The 22,104-nt window shown below is 60.7% G+C and overlaps 1 protein-coding gene across 8 annotated transcripts in view; it reads left to right on the top strand.

Annotated features, from left to right (window-relative positions):
• Positions 1–22,104, top strand: part of COL16A1 (collagen type XVI alpha 1 chain) — a 48,498-nt gene that overhangs the window by 25,471 nt on the left and 923 nt on the right. For 6 of the 8 annotated variants that reach the window (XM_014460511.2, XM_023758448.1, XM_023758451.1 and 3 more), the window contains 27 exons: positions 190–222; positions 2,299–2,415; positions 2,508–2,549; positions 2,645–2,731; positions 3,586–3,630; positions 4,542–4,586; positions 6,274–6,327; positions 6,875–6,928; positions 7,433–7,486; positions 8,961–9,005; positions 9,131–9,184; positions 9,529–9,564; positions 9,909–9,971; positions 12,498–12,569; positions 12,720–12,773; positions 13,580–13,624; positions 13,776–13,820; positions 14,067–14,120; positions 14,560–14,613; positions 16,868–16,918; positions 17,231–17,320; positions 18,523–18,558; positions 19,143–19,187; positions 20,252–20,440; positions 20,785–20,851; positions 21,555–21,731; positions 21,908–21,985. In XM_014460511.2, the coding sequence (XP_014315997.1) occupies positions 190–222; positions 2,299–2,415; positions 2,508–2,549; positions 2,645–2,731; positions 3,586–3,630; positions 4,542–4,586; positions 6,274–6,327; positions 6,875–6,928; positions 7,433–7,486; positions 8,961–9,005; positions 9,131–9,184; positions 9,529–9,564; positions 9,909–9,971; positions 12,498–12,569; positions 12,720–12,773; positions 13,580–13,624; positions 13,776–13,820; positions 14,067–14,120; positions 14,560–14,613; positions 16,868–16,918; positions 17,231–17,320; positions 18,523–18,558; positions 19,143–19,187; positions 20,252–20,440; positions 20,785–20,851; positions 21,555–21,731; positions 21,908–21,985 (1,786 nt within the window). Of the gene's footprint in view, positions 1–189; positions 223–2,298; positions 2,416–2,507; positions 2,550–2,644; positions 2,732–3,585; positions 3,631–4,541; positions 4,587–6,273; positions 6,328–6,874; positions 6,929–7,432; positions 7,487–8,960; positions 9,006–9,130; positions 9,185–9,528; positions 9,565–9,908; positions 9,972–12,497; positions 12,570–12,719; positions 12,774–13,579; positions 13,625–13,775; positions 13,821–14,066; positions 14,121–14,559; positions 14,614–16,867; positions 16,919–17,230; positions 17,321–18,522; positions 18,559–19,142; positions 19,188–20,251; positions 20,441–20,784; positions 20,852–21,210; positions 21,534–21,554; positions 21,732–21,907; positions 21,986–22,104 lie in introns of those variants that run through there. The other 2 variants (XM_023758453.1, XM_023758449.1) reach the window with 2 other exon arrangements.

Consider the following 22,104-nt stretch of genomic DNA (forward strand, 5'->3'; position numbering starts at 1 on the left):
CGCCTCCCTGCCCTTGCCAGGGCCGAGCTTGCCAGGCCGGCTCCCTGAGCTGCAGTGGGGGGCCCTCTTCTCTCCCTCTGGGAGAAGCCTGGTTGGCAGGTGGCTTCCCGAGGCCGAGGCTCTACCTGATGCCATAAGTCTCCTTCCCCTTCCCCTCCCCGCCTGAGCCCTGCTGTCTGTCTCCTGCAGGGATCCTTACCCATTGAACAGCACCTCCTGCAGGTAAGAGGATAAGCGGGAGGGAGTAGGGACTGGAGGGGGTGGCAGAGGGTGCTGCAGATGGGCTGTTTGTGGGCAGTATGGGGGGTAGGGGGGCTCCCAGCATGTCTAAAAGGGCTCAGCGCGGTGCCCGGCTCCTCACAGCCCCTAAGTCAGTACCTGCCGAATGACTGTTTGAAGGAACCCTGAGAAGGTACCCATCTTGCGGATGCTGTTGGCAGTTCCAACCACAGAGCTGCTGCCAGTGAGGCCCTGTACCCCCCTGGTTACTCCAGGGCAGTGCCCCAGCAGCATGCAGAGCATAATGCAGGTGGGGGCGGGGGGGGGTGATAGGGCACTGGTGAGACCCTCAGGCCTGCCCGCCAAGGTTATGTTCTATGGTCAGATGGGGTGGGGCCTGGAAGAAGGCTTCGGCACCCTCTCTCTGGTCAATTCAGAAAGAATCCAGGGAGGAGATGGGATTCGAGAAGCAAGTCTAGTGGCGCAAGGGGACTTGGGCCTGGGAGGAGAGTCGGCCTGTGCCAGGGCCCGCAGACAAGGTCAAGATCACACCCGAGGGGTGTGGCTTGGTCTGGCCTCTCAAGCTGGGCAGCGATTCCCTTGGGAACCAAGCGTGGCACAGCCCTCCTTGCTCAGTCACCTCTGGAGACGAGATCTGGGCTCTTCTCCCCTCCAGCTTGGCATCCTCAGGGGTCCCTCCCAAGCTTTGGCCAGCAGAGTGCGCTGTCCTGGCCACCCCCTTCCAGCACTGGCTAGTCGGTGCCCTGGACATCCCTGGGTCCTAACCAGGACAGTATGGGGAGAGACTGCCCCATCCGGCTCTAGCAGAGATGTCTCCGGAAGCAGCCTGAGGCCAGGGTACCCTCCTGGCACAGTTATGCCGTGGATCAGAGCGGGGTGGTGGCAGTGAAACTGCAGCTTCTCCCCCAGGCTTCCAGCAGTTGGGTCCCCCCAAGTCCTGCCCTGGGCACGTGACTGTGCAACTCCTGCAGGATTTAGCATTTCTCTGTGTAACATTTCATCCGATGGTTTCTCAGCCAAGTGCTCTGCAGGGGGCGCTAAGCAGCTGTCTGGAGAGGAGTCAGATGGCACCCAGGGTGTTGACCAGGAGCCCCCACCACACGCACGCACAGCCCAGAGGAGCCTGGGCCTGTAGCCCCAGCACCAGCTCTGGCCTCAGATAGACCAGGGCTTCGTCCAGGCTCCCCCCACCGTGGACACGCCTCACTGTCTCTCCGGGTGTCGGCTCCCTTATCTCCACGTGCTTATAAGATGAACTGCCTCCTGGTGCTGCCAGGACGGAGTGTGATAAGTGCACAGCCCATTACGATGACTGGCGCCTGGGTGCTGAGTAAACACAACCGTTACCACGGGGCTTCGCAGTGCAGTGAAGGTGGAGCAGGGGCCCCGCCTGGGGGTCCACGGACACCCCACCAGGCCATGCACGGACGCCGGGCCCCAGTCCTCTGAGGCTGTGTCCACTTTCCACTCGTGGGTTTTCTTTTTCTGGGACGAGGACTCACAGCTTCCATCAAACTCCCAGAAGGCTTTGTGACCCAAAGAGGTTAAAGGCCAGGTGAGAGGAGCACCTGCTGGTCGGGAAGACCAGCAGGCCCAGCGAACTGGGAGTCCGACAGCTGGGATCGGCGGGGACGGAGGGCGGGCTCCCTCCCAGGCATCTGCAAAGGCCTGGCTGCTCCTGCAGCTGCTCCCCTTGCTCCTGGAGAAGCTGTTCGGAACCGGCCTTTGCAGCCGGAGTCCTCGTGGCGTGTCCTCACAGCGGGCGCAGGTTGCCGGAACAGCCGGGACAGATGGTGCCTCTGTGGGCCCCTCTGCCTCCCCCCACACGCCTGTCTGGAAAGTGGCTTTGGCGGGGCCCCCACCAGAGCTTCTTCCTGCAGGAAACGCAAAGCCGGTGTTGGGATTGGGTGCCCTGAGGATGGAGCAAAGCTGCTGCAGGGGTGTGGCTGGGAGGAGTGTGGGTGGAGGACTGCCTGCCAGGCAGGTGACGGGGGCTCTCCATCTGGCCCTTCCTGGCCGCTCAGACCCCTGCCCCCTGCCCTCTCCTTTCCCTCCTAGAGCATCTGTGGGGACTGTGTCCAGGGGCAGAAGGCCCGCCCAGCGGCCCTCCTGCAGAAAGGCGAGAAGGGAGACCAGGGCATCCCCGGCGTGCCAGGTTTTGACAACTGTGCCCGGGTAGGAGGCTGGGCTCGGGGCGGCCTTGGTGTAGGGAGGGCTCCCAGTGGCCTCACCTGACAGAGCCCCTCTGTCCCCCCCACCCCACCCAGTGCTTCACGGAGCGGGAGCGCCCCAGAGCGGAGGAGGCCCGGGTGAGTGGCCCTCGCCTTCCCTTCACCCCCTGCCCTGAGCCCCACCGGGAGCGAAGCAGCCGACTGCTCACTCCCACCATCTCCATCCACTCCAGGGAGACAACAGCGAGGGAGACCCGGGCTGTGCTGGGAGCCCTGGCCTGCCCGGTCCTCCAGGGCTGCCGGGCCAGAGAGGAGAAGAGGTAAGGCCAGCGCCTGGGCCCTCCTGTGCAGTGGCCCTTCGTTCCCGAGGGCAGTCTCACTCGGGCCAGATGTCTTCTTGGGCCCTCAGTGGCTCCCTGTCTCCCGCGAGTCCTTCCAGGGCTCCGGGGCCTTCGGTCAGCTGGCGCCCTATTGCCCCATCTCATCTGCTCTCCTCACACACTGGCCTCCTCTCTGCTCTTGATCTGTGCGACACCCTCCCTCCCCGGCCTGGCTGCTGCTTTTGTTGTGGTTGTTAATCCTCACCGGAGGATATTCTTTTTCCTTTGATTTTTTAGAGCGAGTGGAAGGGAGGGAGGGAGTTAGAGAAACACGATGTGAGAGACACATCGATTGGTTACTTCCGCACATGCCCCGACCAGGGCCGGGGATTAAACCTGTGACCCTGCGGTGCCCTGGCCAATGCTCTAACCATTTAGCCACAGTGGCCAGGGCCCTAGCTGCTTCCGTCTCACCACACTCATCCCTGTGTGACATACTGTGTATTTATTTCATGTAAGAACATCCCACAGGTATCTACTGAGCACCAACTACGTGACAGCCCCTGTCCTACCGTATTTATCACCGTCCACCGCTCCCCTAGGGTGTAAGCACCACGAGGCTCAGATTTTGGTATTTTGTTTATTGCCGTGCCCCCAGCACCTGGACTAATGCCTGGTACATAGTAGCTGCTCAATAAATGTTTGTTGGATGATTGAATGAACTGAATGAGAAGTTTAACATCACCTTTAACATCAGCTGCCTGGAGACTCTGGCTGTGGTGAGCCAGGACGAAGGCACTGAGACCCTATGGGGCCTGAGCCTCTCTATCCATTTCTCTTGGCTTCCTTTGCAGGGTCCACCCGGCGTGAGGGGCTCCCCAGGTCCTCCAGGCCCTGTTGTGAGTATCTGTGCTTTCCTGGCTTGATTGACCCTCTCTCAGAGGGGTCCTAGTGCTGCCTGGTCTCCAGGAAGCTGGGCAGGGCAGACCGAGGAAACCTCCACTGCCTGCTCCTTTCTCTGCCGGAGCATCTGTGGGCACTGAGGACTCCTACCACCGAACCCCTGGGAATGGGCCGGCTGTGCCTGTGGTCCTGCTTAGAGGAGGCCCTTGGGGCGCATTCGTGTTTCCCCGCCCCTGCCCCGCTGTGTCTTGCACCAGGGACCCAGGCTGCACGGGGCAGGGGGCCTAGGCTTCAGGCTCGTGGTCTCGGCGGCCAGGAAAGCCTGTGGCGACCAGCCTAGATCTCTGTGCCCCTGTGACACCAGGCCCCCAGGGGCCAGGGGCTGCGATGGAGCTGCCCTCCACTGTTCTGTAGGGCCATCGCAAGGACCAGTCTACAAAGAAAGGCCAGACCAGGGGCCTCCTCCTTGGAGTCCTCTGTGGTGTTGATATGGCAGGAACATAGAAGTGACTAGAAAAGACTGGAAGAACTGAAAATGCTTTCTTTGGAGAAAATAAAAAATGGCTGGTGGGAGCTATGTTAGAACCAGGAGCCTTCCATCTGGGGAGCCTGTGGAGGTCAGGTAGCAGGCGTGAGGGGCTTCCACTCCAGCAAGGGGGCTCAGTTAGATGCAGGGAGACTCGGGAAGGGCTGCTGACGCTGGGGACTGTTTCGTGTCTCTGCTGATGGCAGAGCCATTCCTCCTGGAGCCAAGGGGAGGGGCACGTGTCTCTGGGCCAAGACTTCCCGGGAGCCTCTCTTCCAGCTGCCTTGCAATATTCCCGTGACCTCTCCCACGACCACTCAGCCCCAGACCGCCCCGGGGAGGCTGTGCTTGTGAGATGTGACCTGCTGTTTCTCCCACCAGGGCCCCCCAGGTTTTCCTGGTGCCGTTGGCTCCCCCGGATTGCCTGTAAGAACCTAGCGCTGCTCGACCTCCCTTCCCCCCGCCAACCAGGTCTCTGTGGCTTTTGCTGTCTCCTTTGCCGTCACACCCTCACCTCCATCCTCCGTGTTTGCGTTGTCCGCCTGCAGGCATGGTAGCTAACGACACAGGTTCCTAAGGCCCCCGGCAGCTTGGACATCCTCGAAGCCTCTGCCTTCTTCTCATTTTCCCTTCTCCCACCTCTCCTGCTTTCTCTCCCACAACCACACATCGCTCCCCATAAGTCCTCTGGAGCTATTTCACCTTCTTAGCTTAAGCTGGTGCCTCTAAGGGCCTCTTCATTCCTCCCTTCTCATTTCTGCCTCCTGCTTCTCCCACCTTTGGTGTTGACTAAAGATTTGCTGAAAGTCGTTCTTGGGGCCCTGCCAGGCACCTGGCGCTGAGCCCGGCAGAGATGCCAAAGCTTTAGGGCTTCACATTGCAGGCTGGCCTAGGTTTGCTGCCCTGCTGCTTGGCCAGGCTGGCCAGCGGCCCCCGGGAACCGGAAGGCGAGGATGCCTGCATCTTCCCCATCGTCCTGGAGGAAACGCTCAGCTTCCTTCCCTTCCTTTCCTCTTTCTGGGCTCCAGTGCCAGCCTGCTCCGAGGCTGGACACGTGATGCCAGCCAGTTGGGTTTCTGAGTGTCGGGGGGCCCTGCCCCTCTGTTCCCGGCCTCTTGGCCGGCGCCTTCTGCCAGGTGTCGTTAATTGCTCTGCCTTCATCATCATCACGGTGTGTTTCCGTCATCCCCATCCTCGCTGTTGCTCCCTCCTGGGTCGTGGACACTAACCTTTTGTTTGTCAGATTGCGTGTTCCCGGGGTCTGGCTCCTCTCCTCCCAGGCCTGGTGACGAGGGCCCGGGGAGCGGGGCCCCCCTGGCCGCAGTTCCATCTGTCCCCGCGCCCTCATCCCGGCCGGGCCTTGTCTGTTTCTGCTTGCTTGGGTGAAGGGGCCATCTGTCCGTCTAGCCATCTGTCTTGTGTTGTGGAAAGGTTTGGGCGCCGTCTCTTGCGGGCATGAGGGAGAAGGGGCCGGCATGGCCCCTGAATGGTGAGGTGAACGTATGAAGGGCAGAGCGAGGAGCGGGGGAGGGGCGCTCTGGCTTTGATGGGCATGGAGATCCCTTTCCACCCTGAAAAGTGACAGGGAATGCTCTGGCAGGAGCCTTCCCATGTCTCTCCCCGAGTCCCTAAAAGAGGGTGATTTTGACTGGGGGAAGGGGGACTTGGACAGGTAAGTGTTGGGTACCTGGTGGGACATTTTAGTGGGAGCATCACGCTAGGGACACCTCTCCAGACAGTTGTCACAGGGAAAGAACACACATGTCACCCTCCTAAAGGTACACCCCAGACAGTTACCACAATAGGGCACACCAATGACAGTCACCTGCCCGGGAGGCACCCTGTGGGATCAGCCAACTTGGGGGACATATCACTGTAGTTACCTGTCTTGGGGGGTATGCTTCTGAGAGGCACCCCTCTATGGGAGTTTATATCTCTGACAGTTACCCTTCTGGGGCACACACCCTATGGACACCTTGCTGGGACCCTAGGGGCCACCAGCAGCCCCCCCCCTTTGCCTGGAACAGAGACAGAGGATGTGGGGTGGGGGCAGGAGTTAGGGGCTGGGCGGGAATGCCCTCCCCTGCAGTTTCTCATGATTTTTCTCTCCAAGGGTCTCCAAGGAGAGCGCGGCCTCAGGGGCCTGACGGGAGAGAAGGGGGAACTGGTAAGAGGAGGCCGCAGGGGCCTGAGGTAGATGAGGAGCCCCGGGAAGACAGCTCAGGCCCCAGGGTGGCTGCCGTGCGGGAGATGGGAGGGGGGGGGCCCTACTTTTGAAGCTCTCTGCCCCTCAGCCCCGATCCCCTCAGGGTGGGGGTCTTCACACCCCCTCAGGATGAAAGGAGGCCCATCTGCAGGCGCCCAGCTCCCTGTAAGGGGCAAACACCCCTGTCCCCTACCAACGTCTCCGGGGGCTCTTCTCCCCACCTCTTCCTACAGCAGGTCCCTCTGCTCCCCCTCCCGGGTCCTCCTCAGCCCCAGCCCTGGGCCCCTCCCAGGGTCTCAGTGGAAGGGGCCGAGACCTAGAGCGCCTGCGTGGGGGGGGGGGCGGAGGGAGGAGGGGGGACCCAGGGGGGACCGGGCCCCTGTGGCTGCTGTGCTGGGGTGGGTGCCCGCTGGGTGGCAGCTCCGGGGCTTCTGGCTCTGGCCACCCTTCGCCCCAGGAAGGGGGAGCAGACGCGTTAAGAGCTGATCATGTCGACCTTTCTTTGCAGGGTCCTCCAGGGCAACCTGGCTACCCAGGTGCCATGGGCCCGCCGGGGCTGCCTGTGAGTAAGGGGGCCCTGGCTCTGGGGGTACCGGGGCCTGGGAGGGGTGGTCAGGACAGGACCCCCGGGACCTCCCTCCGCAGAGCAGGCTCCTTCCTTCCCCAGCACTGCAGCCCGTGCTCTGCCGGGCCATCCGGGCACAGCCGCTGCTGTAAGCCCCTGGGGCGTACGGCTTGTCCCTTCCCTTCCCTTTGGGGACCCGCTGCAGTCACTGCACATCCAGGCCCAGGCCTCTGAGAGGACCCGGAGAGGCCGAGACCCGGCCAGACAGATCTGCTCCTGGGGTGGGGTGTTGAGATAATCGGAGGGTCAGCACGGAGCCGCCACCCCATACCGGAGCCCATGGGTGGGCACGTCCCCCCTTTCCACCGAGGGCCACCCCCGCAGATGAGGCGCAGCCCCCTCTCCTCCCCGAGTCTGTGTACCAGCTGGTCTCCGCCCCTCGCATTAGTGCGGTGACGGCAGGCTGCGGGGCTCATTCCTCTCTCTCTGCTCGCTTGTCAGGGCATCAAGGGAGAGCGGGGCTATGCTGGACCCGCGGGAGAGAAGGGAGAATCGGTGAGTCTGAGTCGCAGCTCAGCGCGGGGGCGGGAGCAGGGCTTCAGGGAGAGCCGGCCCTGCCCCTGCCCCTGCCTCCACCACCGCCACCAGAGACTTTCCCAGAAGCCTGTGGGGGGAGGGCTGACCCCTGCTTCCCTGTCCCCTGAGTCACTCCAGCTGCATCTCAAGCAGTCAGCACAGGCTGGTGGCTGCGGAGGCCAGAGCTCGGAGGAGAATGCCAGCAGGGTTCACGGAGCCAATGGCGGCCTGCCCAGGGGAGGGGCACCGGGAGTCAGCTGACAGGAGACGCCTCCCACCCCATCCAGCAGAGGCAGGCTTACAGGGCGGCCTGGGAGGCCCAGGCCTGGGGTCCAGACCCAGCTCAGCCCCCTGGTCGGTCCTCCCCCCACAGCCCGGAGCCACCCTTTGCAGAGCCAGGCCCTGGCTGAGTGCAGGAGCCAGGCTGCTCAGATGAGGACGCTGAGGCTGGCCAGGCCGTGTGGCTCACCAGGGTCCCGCAGCTAGTTAGTGAGTTAGGGTGCAGCCTGCATTCGAACCTCACACATGTCAGTGAGGCCCCGGTGGGTGCAGCCGCCCACCGCGCTGTGCATTTATTCAGTAACTTGTGGGCCTGCTGGGCGCCAGGCTCTGAAGATGCTGTGGTGAATGAAACAGCCAGTTTTGTCCCCTGACTTCATAGGGCTCACATTCCGGGGGGGGCGGGGGGAGGCAGATAACAGAGGGATAGACAAACACATAGCAATCATGAGAGATCTGATGGAGAAAATGGGTGAGGGCTGGAGCGGCGTGCAGGGCGCTGTTAACAGGGATGGTCAGGGAGGCCTCTCTGAGGAGGTGGCCTTTGAGCTCAGCCTGAATGAAGGGGGGGAGGGTCACGAGGTTTCTGTGCTGGGGAATCCCAGAGGGAGAGGCCGGGCCAGGAGCACTGAAGGAACAGCTTTGAGCCATTCAATGATCTAATGATTTGAGAGGCCTGGAAGGGGTCCGGGAACAGAGGGCATTGTGGGTAGTGGGTACCGTGTGCAAAGGCCCGGGGTGTAGATGGGCAGTGTGTTCAGGGAACAGCGGGCTGACCAAGCAGGGCAGGAGATAAGAAAGGGAGAGGGTGGTGAGTACCAGGTCGCAGACGGCCTCCAAACGGCATTGGTGGAAAGTGTGCTCCTCCTCCAGTTGGCAGAGGGGAGCCATGCAAGGCTTTGAAGCAAGAGAGTGTTATAACCCCAGCCGGGCTGGAGGAGATGGCAGCCAGCTGCTGGCTGTGAGCCAAGTGGGGGCAGGGCTGGTTGAGAGCTAGTCCAGTAGCTCAGGCAAGAGGGGAAGCCTGAACAGACCGGGGGTGGGGGTGGGGGAGTAGGGGTGGGGGCATCCTGTCGGCTCAGAGGGCCTCCCACCACATCCCCTGCCCATCCCGTCCCCTGATTGCCCACCTCCTCCAGTCAGAGGGACTGATTTTGCTCCTTTGTGTCCCCAGGGCCCACCAGGATCTGAAGGCCTCCCAGGTCCCCCAGGCCCAGCGGTGAGTAAGGGAGGGGCGGGGAGATGTGGACCTGGGGATCAGGGCCTAGGCCCTGTCCTGGTCCTGCCCTGGGGTCTGGGGGCAGGAAGATTGAGTTCCATCTGCATTGTTCTCTGTGGCGACAGGGTCCTCGAGGAGAGCGAGGACCCCAAGGGAGCTCCGGTGAGAAGGGCGACCAGGTGAGTGGCAACTAGGGCCCGGCTAGCCATCTGACCACAGTGGAGGGCTGCGGGGGGGGCGGGGGGCGGGCAGGGCAGAGGCTGGGTCCTCTCCTTGGTGGTCACCTTCACCCACCAGGATCTGAAGGGTGTGGAGGGGTGACCAGCTATAGCCTCCCAGCCCCCATCCATCTGGAGCTGTCACCTCCCACCTCATGCCCAGAGCCTCGCCTGCTGGCCATCTTGGGCAGAGTGGAGGGCAAGGCCCATGTCTAGAAGCATCATCTCCCTGTCACTCTTTCCACCTCGTGGCCAGGTGGGAGAGAAGGGCAGCCCAGCAAACTGTCCCTTGCTTCTTCCCGCAGGGGTTTCAAGGCCAGCCGGGCTTTCCCGGGCCGCCGGTGAGTGAAGGCGCGAAGCAGCTCTGTCTGATGTGATTCCATCTGGAAGGGCAGGCTGACCGGCCAGGCTCGGCTGGATGGGCCTGTGGAGGGGAGGGAAGGGGCATGGGGGTGGGGGTGGGGGGGTGGGAGGCAGCCTGGGTGGCCAGGCCTGATTCCAGGAGCCTCGACCTGGAGATCAGGGCCTCCTGGGTGGGCCCCAGCCGGGCAGGCCGGCCGGACCCAAAGCTCCTGGGTGGTGTTTCTAGAAAGCATCTACAACAGTGGGGCACACGCAGCAGGAAGAAGGAGGGAGCTCCCCCTCCGGCCCACGTTCATTCCAATCTGCTCCTGTGTTGATATAGGGTCCCCCTGGATTCCCAGGCAAAGCAGGAGCGCCTGGCCCACCCGGCCCCCAAGCTGAAAAGGTGAGCTGGACTCCAAGTTGGCCACAGTCACAGATCTGAGTCGTTCGGCTCCCACACCCCCGTTTCACCCCCAGCATCAAGCCGTTGGGAATTCAAGAACCGCCTCCATTACATCCAGGGTGGGGAAGGGACCTCCAGGATGGCCCTAGCAACAGGGCCATACTAGCAACAAGGCCCCGGGCAAACCAGTGGGCTCCTAGGATGGGCCAGTACACCTGCCCCCCCCCCCGCCCCCACCAGCCTCTGCAGGAGGTCTCTGCCTGATGGAGAGGGTGGGTGGGGAGAAGGCGGAGAGGTACAGTGAGAGGGGGGTGACTAGGGTGTGACTGGGTGGCCTAGGCCAGTTTCCTCTCCTGTGAGCGGAGGGGGTGGGGGGTGGGGAAGGAGGAAGTGTGTTGGCACTGGGAGCCCCAGCGCCCACAGCAGGGGGAGCTCCGGGCACTTTCCTTCTGGGTCTGACACCAGCAGGAAGAAACTCACCTGGAGGTGATGTTGCCAAAGGCGCAGTGTGACTTGGTGACAAGGGTGGGAAGGGGCAGCCATCGGGGGAGCCCCACGCTGGCTGTCCCGGGTTTGGCTGGCTAAACTGCCCTGGTCCGGGAGGCTGACGCTCCTGTCTCGGCCCCATTTCTGGGCTTCTCAGATGTGACAGCTGGAGGTGTAAGAGGCCCCGCATTGACTGAGCGCTTGGGGCAGGGGGGGCCCACACAGCACAGCGGAGATGACGTGCAGTGGGCTCCCTGGCTCTACTCGCTGTCCGCTGTCCGGGTAAAGAAATGAGGCCCGGAGAGAACAGGGCATCCCGGGGGCACGCAGCTAATTAGAGGCAAAGCTGAGGCTTCCCTCCCGGCCTGGAGAGCCCCCAGGCTGCTTCCCAGAACCAGTGCCCACCAGCACGGGCAAGGCTGTGGTGGGGCCACCTCCCTTCCTTCCGAGGGACCTGATTGGCAGCCCCTGCCGGAGCCCTCTGTGCTGCCTCTGTTCCAGGGCTGCCTGCTAGCCTTCGGATGGTCATTGCAGACAGTCCCAGACCTCTGGCCAGGGGTTCCATTCCCGATTCCCTGTGGAGCGGACATTTTTCTGGGGCTGTGCTGACCCCTCCTGGTGGGTGGTGGCATTGCACTGCCACCCAGCGCTCTTCTCCCTCCACCTCACCCCACCCCAGGGGTTTCTAACTGCATTCCTTCCCCGTGGCCACCCCCATAGCCACTGCCCCAGGGCAGCCACCCTCTCCCGGCTGGGGGTGCAGCAGCCCTCCTCACCAAGATGCCAGTCTGGCCCCTTCTCCTGTAAACAATCTAATTCAAATGGTCTGTTGTCATCACTCCCCTATTTTGAAACTTCAATGGCTCCCCAGGGCCTGTAGCAGCGGTTTTCACTTTATTTTGTAGTCCTAGCGCAGTGGTTCTCAACCTTCTGGCCCTTTAAATACAGTTCCTCATGTTGTGGCCCAACCATAAAATTATTTTCGTTGCTACTTCATAACTGTAATGTTGCTACTGTTATGAATCGTCATGTAAATATATGATATGCAGGATGGTCTTAGGTGACCCCTGTGAAAGGGTCGTTTGACCGCCAGAGGGGTCGCGACCCACAGGTTGAGAACCGCTGTCTAGAGCCTTGTCATCACAGAGAAGCTCATGTGGACCCTTGATCTATAAAACAGATTCAAGTGGAGCTTCTCTGGCTAAGGCAAGGGAAGGGGGTCCTGGAATCCCACCCTCTGGGCCCCCCACTTTGTGCCCTTAGCTCCGAGGCCCTCCAGGAACCCCCAGGACTCTGAGAAGTGCTGTTTGAAAATCACAGGTCTTTTTAATAATGTGGAGCACGGCCACCAGGCTCTAACTTCCCCAGCCTCCTCCTCCACCCATCACACGGGCTCCCCAGACACCCTTGGCTAGGCCAGGCGTGCAACCACTTCCAAATCCTTCCTTCTCCTTCTCTGAAGCTCCCGTGGGCGTGCCCTTTCCTCCTCCGCCGCCTGCCAGGCCTCAGACACCAGGCAGAGTCGGCATCTGGTGACACTTCTGTGACTCACCCGGGCCGGAGTGAGCCCCTCCCTCTTCTGAGCTCCTATGGCCCCTTTCCCCACAGAGCGCATGGACTGTTGCGTTGCTCTGATTGTGAGCCTGTGACCCTCACTGGACTGTGAGCTCCTGGAGGACGGGGGCCACCCCTTGCTCACCGGGGAGAATCAGAGGCTAAGTAGTGCTTGGCGCCTCGTTGGGACTGATGCGAACTGAGTGCCTCAGTCAGCACATGCTACTGAGCACCCACCATGCCAGCCCCTGGTCAACCTTGGAGAAGGCGCTAGACTTCGCAGGCTCTGTCCCTTCCGTGGAGCAGCGAGGAATGCTCTGCAGATGAGACAGATCCTCCTGGGGGGGTGGTGTGTGGCGTGTATCTACTTGGTCCAGAGCAGAGCTGGCTTAGAAGCCAGCTGTCCTGGCCTCCGGTCGTCCCCGGGCATGTGGCCCAGGGCCTTGTCTCCAGCCTGGGATGAGGCTCTGCTGACTTTGTTTCCAGGGCAGCGAAGGGATGCGAGGCCCATCAGGCATGCCCGGCCCCCCTGGGCCACCAGGGCCTCCCGGGATCCAGGTGAGTGCGTGCCCCTTAGCCCGACAGGCGTGGGTTGTGTGCGTGTGCACGGGGGTGTACGCGTGTGTTTGGTAGGGCTGGGAGCTGGGCGAGGGCGGCGAGGCTGGAGGGTCCGGGCAGGCTGTAGAAATGCCCGTTTCCTGTTTCCAGGGCCCTGCCGGCCTGGATGGTCTGGATGGGAAGGACGGCAAGCCCGGCTTCAGGGTGAGATGATGCGCCGGGGAGGGCACCCCTTCCTTCTCCAAGAGCCAAAGTCCAGGGAACCCTGAGGAAGGGACTGAAGTGGCCCCCCCACCTCTGTCAGGGGGAGCCCATGCCGTCCCTTGGTCTGCCTCTCACTGCACCCCGCCTCCCTGGGTCTCACTTATCTTGGTAGCCGAGGCCAGCTTGGCTGAGCTAGGCCTCCCCAAAGTCAGGACAGGGAAGTGAGTAAATTCCTATCCAGAAACTCAGACAACCGAAGACACAGAACCCTCAGGTCCTCAACACTATTTTTACAGGTCGCAAGGGGTCCAGAGCTCCCCGGCTGGGACCCCAGGGTCTAGCTCGGAGCCTGCACAGGCAGGGTGGCCTGAGTGGCCACAATGGTATAAGGGACCTGGACTCTGGCCCGGTCAGCAGCTCCTACTGGCTGGCACCAAGGTTCCCAGCCTGTGAGTGGATGGGTTAACCACGGAAGAACCAGGTTGCATGGAAGGACTTGAGCAAGGTCTTTGATTTTGCTGGGGAATCTGAAAGGGATGGAGCCATGGCAATGAGCAGAGCCTCCAGGTCGATCCCCGTCTGTACCCAAAAGACGGAAAACTGAGGTCCCGAGAAGGGGCGAGGTTCATGCAGGGGCCATGGCCAGTCAGAGGCTGAGCCTGGCTTAGTCTTCCCTCTGCGCATAGGACTTCCCTCCATCCTGGGGCGGGTGGGGGAGGGGCTGGAGAAGGGAGAAGACCTTGGCGAGTGAGTTGGGTACAAGCTGGACAACGTTCCTGCCTCAGTACCCCCATCTCTCTCCCTAGGGAGAACCCGGTCCCGCTGGCCCACCTGGACTCATGGGACCCCCGGTAAGTGGAGCTTCAGGGAGGAGCGGGGAGGTGGCACCACTGACCCGGTGCAGCTCTGCGTTGGTGGGTGGGGAGTATTAACTTGAGGAAAGAGGAGAGGACGAGGCCTCTGGTGGAGGCAGGGATGTGCAGCTCCCTGCTTTTCTTCTAGGGTTTCAAGGGGAAAACAGGACATCCTGGCCTCCCGGGACCAAAGGTAAGGGCCGAGCAGGTAAAGCCTGGCCCCAGCCAGAGTGGACATAGCGCTGATCCTTGCCCAAGATGCCATCCCGGCATCCAAGCCTCCTGAGGCCGCTGGTGCCTGGCCCATGGGGTCCGGGCTTCTCCCACCCACCAGCCTGAGGGTGTCAGAGGGCCTCGGGCCAGAGCGGGGCCTGTGGTGGATCCCTCTCGTGTGGGGGGAGCCAAGTGGCGGTCTGGTGAGCTCCTCTCTCTCTTTTAGGGCGACTGTGGAAAGCCCGGTCCCCCCGGCAGCAGTGGCCGGCCCGGAGCTGAGGTGAGGGCTGGGATCGATGCTCGCTGCCTTGGGACAGCCTCTGGGCTCTGCTGATCCGGATGCGGCCACTTCACTCACTAGCAACATGGCTGCCTTCTCCCCTCCCCTTTCTGGGGGGGGTTTGGCCTAACACGGCACATCCTGACTTTCTCCCTCCTCTGAAGGGTTGTGCCTGGTTCCCCTTCTATAGGCTGTTGGGTCATTAGCCTAAAAGGGCAGGGCTTGGCCTTCTCCGGCTGGGACTCTGCTTTCTCTCTCCACCATCCTCGCGGGCAGGGCTGGGGCCTCGGCCCTGGAAGGCTTAGGCCTGGAGGCCAGGGCTCAGGGGGCTCCTGGGAGCACTGGTGTTCCACCTGCTCTGCTCAGCCCTCTCCCCCTACCAGCCTCGTGTGTGTAATTCTGTTTCTGTGTCATTTCTTCTTTTTTCTGGCTCCTGCAGGGTGAGCCTGGTGCCATGGGACCCCAGGGAAGACCCGGCCCCCCTGGCCATGCTGTGAGTTAACTGGGTTGTCTCTGCCTCATGAGAGTTGGGATTCTGTTGGAGCTGCGGGGGTGGGGGGTAGGGTGTGCACGAGCTGGCCATGACCCCAAAGAACTGAGCGCAGGAGCAGCCCCAGCGCCTGGAGCCGTGAGGGGCTTTGGGCTCACCCAGTCCTGTGGTTCCCAGGCCTTTTGCCATTTTCTTGTTTTCTGGGTACATTCGAATCGACTTATCTTTTTTTTTAAATATGTTGTTATTGATTTTAGAGAGGAAGGGAGAGGGAGAGAGAGATAGAAACATCAATGATTAGAGAGCATCATTGATTGGCTGCCTCCTGCACACCTCCTACTGGGGATGGAGCCCACAATGCGGGCATGTGCCCTTGACCGGAATCAAACCCAGGACCCTTCAGTCCGCAGTCCGATGCGCTATCCACTGAGCCAAACCAGCTAGGGCCGAATCTACTTAACAAACAAAGATCATTCAGTTATTCAACAAATAATTATTGAGCATCTGCTGCACGCCAGGCACTGTTCCCGGCCTTGGACTAAGGTAGTGAGGAAGCGGGCGCAGCACTCAGGTTAATGCGGAAGCGTGTGATGTGCCCGGGAGGGACTGGGAGGTGACTTTAGAGGAATTTTTGAGGAGAAGGAGCCAGTTGTCCAGCAGTTTGGGGAAGAGCATCCAGGTCAGGGGAGGGGAGGGGAGGGGAGCAGGTGATGCAGAGCCTGAGGCAGCGGGGAGCTGGGTATATTTGGGGAGTCCAACATCACTATGGCTGGAGTGGAGTTCAGGGGGTGTGAGTGGGAACGGGAAGCTGAGTTTGGAGAAGACGTGACACAGATGGATGGTGGAGGACCTGGGAGGGGCGGGCTTGGGGTGGGGGAGGGGCGGGGCGCAAATGGAAGCGGAGATCCCTGGGAGGCTTTGGAGACGTGGCTGGTGGCCGTGGAGGGGGTGGGGGAAGGTGGGGGAGGAGGGAGGCGGGGTAGCAGCGCACAGACCTGGTGTGTGTCTCGGGGCCCAGGACTTGCTGACGACCTGCATGGGGTGGGAGGCGGGAGCAGCAGAGAGACAGCCATCAAGGGCACTCCTGTGTCTGGTAGCCGGGTGAGTGGGCGGTGCATGTACTGAGATAGGCGACCTGGAGAGAATATTAAGTAATAATGGATTTTCCGTCTACTCATTGGTAACACAGAGGACTGCCAATGGGCGCCTTTGATCAGTGTGAGGGCGCAAGCTGGTGGGGTTCCAGAGAAAAGCGAATCAACACGCTGGCATCTTATCGCAGCCCTGCTGTGGCTGGCTGCGTGGTTACAGGCTTGGGGAAATGTTAAAAATAGCTCATGACCAAAAAACAGAACTCCCCGGTCTTCCGCACTATTTGTACAGGTCGCAAGGGGTCTCGAGCCCCCAGTTGGGGGCCTCAGGTCTAGCTCAGTCCCCCCTCATGTTACAGATGAAAGAAGGAGTCACGCCCTCTGGATGTGTCCCCACTGGAGACTGGTTCAGGGGCTGGGACAAGAGGGCGCAGGGTTCCTCTTCTCACTGTCCACCTGCCCCTGCTGTGTGCCGGGCCCAGGACATTCCTGGAGCATTCAGATGAGTAGGGCAGACCAGGCCTCTGGAACGTTCCATCTGGAGTGTGGAGGGACGTGCTCTGAGAGACGCGTGTGCCCTGGGAGCCCTGGGAGCCCTGGGAGCCCTGGGTGGCTCTGAGGTGGCCTTGGAGCTGTGCCTCCGCGGAGGGGCAGGAGATGGGGGAGGGCACTGGGACAGGGGCCAGCCCAGGCAGGGCGGGAGCGCTCCTCGGTGTCTGAGTCTCCTAGGAGACCAGGGCGGCTGGGGCTGTGCTGAGCCCCTGCCCTTCACTCCCTGCTGCGCAGACTAGACACCCAGCTCCTGCTCTTTTCTCCTCTCACAGTACACAAGGGGCAGGGGCGGAGGGAGGAGGGGCGGCCCTGAAGACACCCAGGCCCCCAGGCCTGCTGTCTGCACTGGTTCTGGGTGCCAGCTCATCCCCTCAGCACAGCCCCAGAGGTACCACTCCCTGTGCGGCAGGCATGAGGGTCCTGGGAGCTTGGGGACCCTCAGGCCTCAGCTGGGGCACAAATCTTCTGGCAGAAGCTCAAGTGCAAGACTGAAGGGAAGGAGGGCTTAGGGCGAGGTTTAGGGCTTGGCTCTGCTGTCGGTCCCTCCACACTCCCTCCCGGGGGCCCTTGTTACTGGAGACTCTTTCCAACCCGCTGCCTTTGTCTCTCTTCAGGGACCACCGGGGCCTCCGGGCCAGCCGGGCCCAGCGGGGATCTCTGCAGTGGTGAGTGACAGGCGCCCTCATCCCTCCCTCCCAGGAACTGGGCCCTGCTCTGCTGTGGGCTCCTTTCAGGGGAGCTGGGGGAGGGGAGAACAGTTTGCCCCAACCCTCTCCTTTCTTGGTCAGCCTCTCTTGCCTCCAGAGACCCCCCAAACAGCATCGGTGGAAGCGAAGGCCTTTGGAGAGGGCTGGAGCCACCCCAGGCCCTGTCTCAAGTTCAGGCATGGTCCCTGGCACACAGCACCTGCCCCGGCTCTGTGGAGTTCATCTTTCCCTCTCTCCTCCCCTCTCACCACCCTCCTTCCTTTTCTCCAGGGCCAGAAAGGAGACCAGGGAGCCACTGGAGAAAGAGGCCTTGCAGGCTTTCCGGGCGAGCCTGGCCCACCTGGACACCCTGGCCCCCCGGTAAGACCCCCCCTCTTCACGCACAGCCCCAGGGAAAGGGCCAGCTGGCCTGGCTGGTTGAGCGCAGCACTGCACACCCGGGGTCTCCGGGGAAGGGGAGGCTGTTTGCATGGAAAACGGGCAGCGTGGAGCTGGTGCCTGAGGATCACATCATATTGGGAAGAAGGGACAAGCTCAGCAGCCAGCGCTGTGCCCACTGCACACCAGGCCGCTGCCCTGACCGTGCACAATACCGCCTGTAGAGATCCCTCGGCCAGATGTCCGGCAGGGGACCCTTGGCCCCTGATCTGCCCTGCCCCTCTCCAGGGGAGCTTTTGGTAACCACAGAAAACTTGGTAACCAGAGTCGAACCCACAACCCTTCGGTTCATAGACCGACACTCTAACCACCTAGAACACTGGCCAGGGCAACAATACTCCCTCTTTCAAAGGTTCCAGGCCGGTGAACCCCATCAGGTGGGACTGGTTGTCAGTCTCAGGGATGAAAAGTCAGTGGGTGGAGCCGAGACAGGAACCCAGGCCCCCCAGCCCCCAGGTCAGGGCACTTTCCACCAACGTGGGGAGCATAACAATGACCCTGGGACTGGCGGCCTGGGATGGGGTGTCTGACTCCAGCAGAGGAGATCGGTCAGCCCATGTGCCAGGAGGACCAAGTCTCACCTCCCACTCACTCTGATTCCTGCCAGCCCTCCACCGCCCCTGCCCGCAGGCCCAGGAGCCTCCAAGATCCGGGATGAGTCTGCCTGGTTGCCTTGCAAGCACAGACTGCTCTTCCCCAGCATCCTCCAGAAGCGGTGGGCGGGGCCCGGGAGGCAGCCTCTCCTCTCCCGGGGAGGGAGCAGGCTCACCTGACCAGATCTCTGGCTCACACCTTCATTCAGCAAACATCGAACTTATACTCCGAGCCAGAGAGTGCGCGAGATGCGGGATCTCAAGCAAAGAGCAGGGAGCTGCAGCCGGCTCCTCCTCCATTGGGCTCAGTCAGGGGGCAGCCTGGAGCTGTCAGTGTGGGGCTCGGGGACAAGGCCCGAGTGCGGGGTGAGGTCTAAGTTTCCGGGCCTGTGCCCCGCATGTCCGAGCGGAAGGGGTAGGAGCAGGATCCCTTGGCGGAATGGGGGTTGGACATGCCCAGTGGGCAAGATGAGGCATGTGACATCAAGGAAAGTTGGCACTAATCACCTCTTTATTGCTCTCACTTCCCAGGGTGAGCCTGGTGCGGATGGTGCAGCTGGCAAAGAGGTACTGTTGTCCTGGGCTTGCCTGTCCCCGTGGGAATGCTGCTGCTTGCTCCTCGCCTTACCCTGGCCCCTTTGTGCGTTCAGTAACCATTCTTCATGCAAATGTTCTCTGGACTGATGTGTAGGAAACGTGCCCTTGTTGCTCTGGGCAGAGGAGTGGGGCACTAGGTGATGAGGATGAGAGCGAGACTTGTTTTTCACTATTTTTTTTTTAACTGTGAACCTGGTCAAAAAGAGGCAACAAGAATAATAAACTCCGAACAAACATCTCCCGGGCACCAGTCCCTGCCAGGCCCTCCAATATGCCACAGATTGGCCCTTTCATGCTGACTTCTCACCTCTTTTTGTCTGTGACAAGGGACCCAGCCAACATAATCATCTCGGGCCATGCTCTGGGGGACACTGGTCTCCTCTCCAGCTGTCAGCCCTTCTGTTATCAGGGAGGCTGTCATCATCTCTCACACAGAGCCCAGCCCGACAGTGCAGGGGCCCGAGGCAGTGGGAGGGCCCTTTCACAGCGTTGCCTCCCCTGGGTGGCTTGGAGATGCTGCAAAGACTTGACCTTTGACTTTTGATTTCCTCTAGGGACCCCCTGGAAAACAGGGACTCTATGGACCCCCTGGCCCAAAGGTGAGTGGACACAGGCTGGGTTTGAGAGAAGCTCACGAGTTGGTGAAGCCTGACTCCCAGCTGTGGCTTTAGCCATGGAGGGGAGACACAGGAAGGCCAGTGGACAGGAAAACATCGTGGATGGAACTTGGAGCAACCTCATCTCTGAAAACTTCCAAGATGGGGCTGTTTCGAGGTTCTTAGCTATGGTTGGGGGAATGGAAATTACAAATTCATTCACTCATTGATTTGATTGATTGATTGAGTGATTCATTCATTCATTCATTCATCCTGCAAGCATCTGCTTGATCTTGCTTCCATTCCTGGCCAGGTGCTCACTCAGTCCCGTCACACTGGAGAGCAGCCGTGGGCAAACTACGGCCCGAAATGAATAAAACTAAAAAAAAAAAAGACCGTACCCTTTTATGTAATGATGTTTACTTTGAATTTATATTAGTTCACACAAACACTCCATCCATGCTTTTGTTCCGGCCCTCCGGTCCAGTTTAAGAACCCATTGTGGCCCTCGAGTCAAAAAGTTTGCCCACGGCTACTCTAGAGCATGGCAGGTTTTACTGAAAATTAGACCCCGCACTGTGGGATCAGAGGGAGAGAGCACCAGCTCAGCTTGGGAGTCAGGGAGGCTGCACAGGAAAACAGGAACATCCGCTGGGTTGGGGAGGGCACTGGGGAGAAAGGAGGGGAAGGGCATTCAGGCGGGAGGACTCGGACAGTGTGGCCACATCAGAGAATGATAACGGCTGAGGTCTGGAGGGAGGTGCGAGGGCAGGGAGATGAGGCTGCAGAGGAGGAGATCAGAACCACACCATGAAGGGTCCCGAAAGCCTGGCCACGGAATGAGGCCTTTATTCGGAGGGCAGCTGGGAACTGGCAGAAGGTTCAAGCAGGGAGTCGCACCATGAGAACCGTCTTCTAGAAGGACTGTCCTGGGGCAGTGAAGTGATGCTGTGGCCACAGTCCAGAGGCAGATGCCGGGGGCCTGGCTGAAGGGTGGAGAGTGGGGCATCGTGAGGTAGACTTGGGACTACTTGGCAGTGCTGGACTGGGACTTCCTGTCCTTGCAGGGTGACCCTGGACCTTCCGGACAGAAGGGCCAGGCAGGAGAGAAGGGAAGAGCTGGCATGCCTGGTGGGCCCGGCAAGAGTGGCTCCATGGGGCCTGTGGGGCCACCGGGTCCTGCAGGAGAGAGAGGCCACCCTGGATCTCCAGGGCCTGTGGGGAGCCCCGGATTGCCCGGGGTGCCTGGCTCCATGGTAAGGAGAGGCTGGCAGCCACAGACACTCTCTGGGCATGCAGGGTAGAGCATGGACCATTTTAGAACCTCCTGCTGACATCCTGCAGGAAAGAGCACGACTCCCATACTAGTGGCTCTTAACTGTGTGTGGGAGGGTGGGGGGTTGGGGACCTTCTCCCCAGAAAAATGCACTGATGCACACAATGTTTTGGACCATTTCAGGGGGGTTTAGGATTAAGTATCTGTGGGTGGCTCCTGGGACCTTTGCTCCGCCCCATTCCTTATTTCCATAAAATCAACCCCCAGGGAGAGAGCACCAAGCTTGGAAGTATAATTGAGGCAGGTTTTCTTCTCTTTTCTCAGGGAGACATGGTGAATTACGATGAAATCAAGCGATTCATCAGACAAGAGATCATTAAAATGTTTGATGGTAATTGGCAGCCGCTGGGTGGCAGTGGGTGCCGCTGGCCCTTCCAACCTGCTTCTCCGCCCTGCCCGGGCCTCCTCTTCCTAAAGCTCAATATCCTGCCCCCCGCTCACCCCACCCCCCACTTACAGGGTTGTGTTCAGTGAGACTTTAGACGTTCCTTGTCACCTGCTCTGTTCAGAGATAACACGATTCCCTCCCGCCCTCCCCAAGCCCCCACTGGGGCAAAGGAGACAGACAAGAAAATTGGCATCAAACGAGTCTGCCTGCAGGGAGCTCAAAATAGTGGGGCGAGCAGCAACTGTAAGATGGCTGGGTGGCTTCATTCTAAGCCTTTGTTTCCTGTTCATTTGCTCGTCCAGCGCTGATATGCTAGGGACCCTGCCCTCCAGGGGCTGGCCATTGTGATCAGGGAGCAGACCTTGAATGCCAAGCAAGGAGCCGGGCTTCAGTCTGAGGCCAGCGGTGAACCAATGAAAGGTGTTGGAAAAGAGACGTCATTGGATCTGTGCTTCAGAAGGAGCACAGTGGAAAGCAGTGTGGAGGCCCGGACACGGGAGACCAGAGATCAACCCCAGGCCCCTCGCTCTGACGTCCCTCTGAAGAAAGGCTTCTCTGGACGCCATGCCCAGGGCCTGTCTGCAGCATCTGCGGCCAGCTGGAGTCCCCGGGGCGCCCTGCGACCTGTCCCTGTCCTTTCTTACAGAGAGGATGGCTTACTACACCTCCAGGATTCAGTTCCCCATGGAGGTGGCGGCAGCTCCCGGCCGACCAGGGCCCCCAGGGAAGGATGGTGCTCCCGGCCGGCCAGGCTCTCCAGGAGCACCTGGGCTCCCCGGTCAAATCGGCAGAGAAGGACGGCAGGGCCTGCCGGGAATGAGAGGTAGAGCTGCCCTCTGGTTCCAGAGTGCACACGCGGTTCTCTGGGGCACACATGAGCGTTGTATGAGGCCTGTTGGGAATGTATTCACCTGTATGTGCGTATTTCTAATACTCTGACTGGGGGTGTCATTTTTCTGCTCAGGGATAGGACTTCTGATTTTATTTCTCTTGTCCCAGGATTGCCCGGTACCAAAGGTGAAAAGGGGGACATTGGTGTTGGCATCGCCGGAGAAAATGGTCTCCCTGGCCCCCCAGGTAGGAAAAGCCAGCCTTTCAGACCAGGAATCATGAGCATCTGAGCTCTCCTTTCTTCACGCTCCTTCTATAACACAGCTGGGTGGCCCCTCAGATAACTACAGGCCTATCCACCAACA

Source organism: Myotis lucifugus, unplaced genomic scaffold (assembly GCF_000147115.1).
Source record: "Myotis lucifugus unplaced genomic scaffold, Myoluc2.0 scaffold_131, whole genome shotgun sequence".
Lineage (NCBI taxonomy): Eukaryota > Metazoa > Chordata > Mammalia > Chiroptera > Vespertilionidae > Myotis > Myotis lucifugus.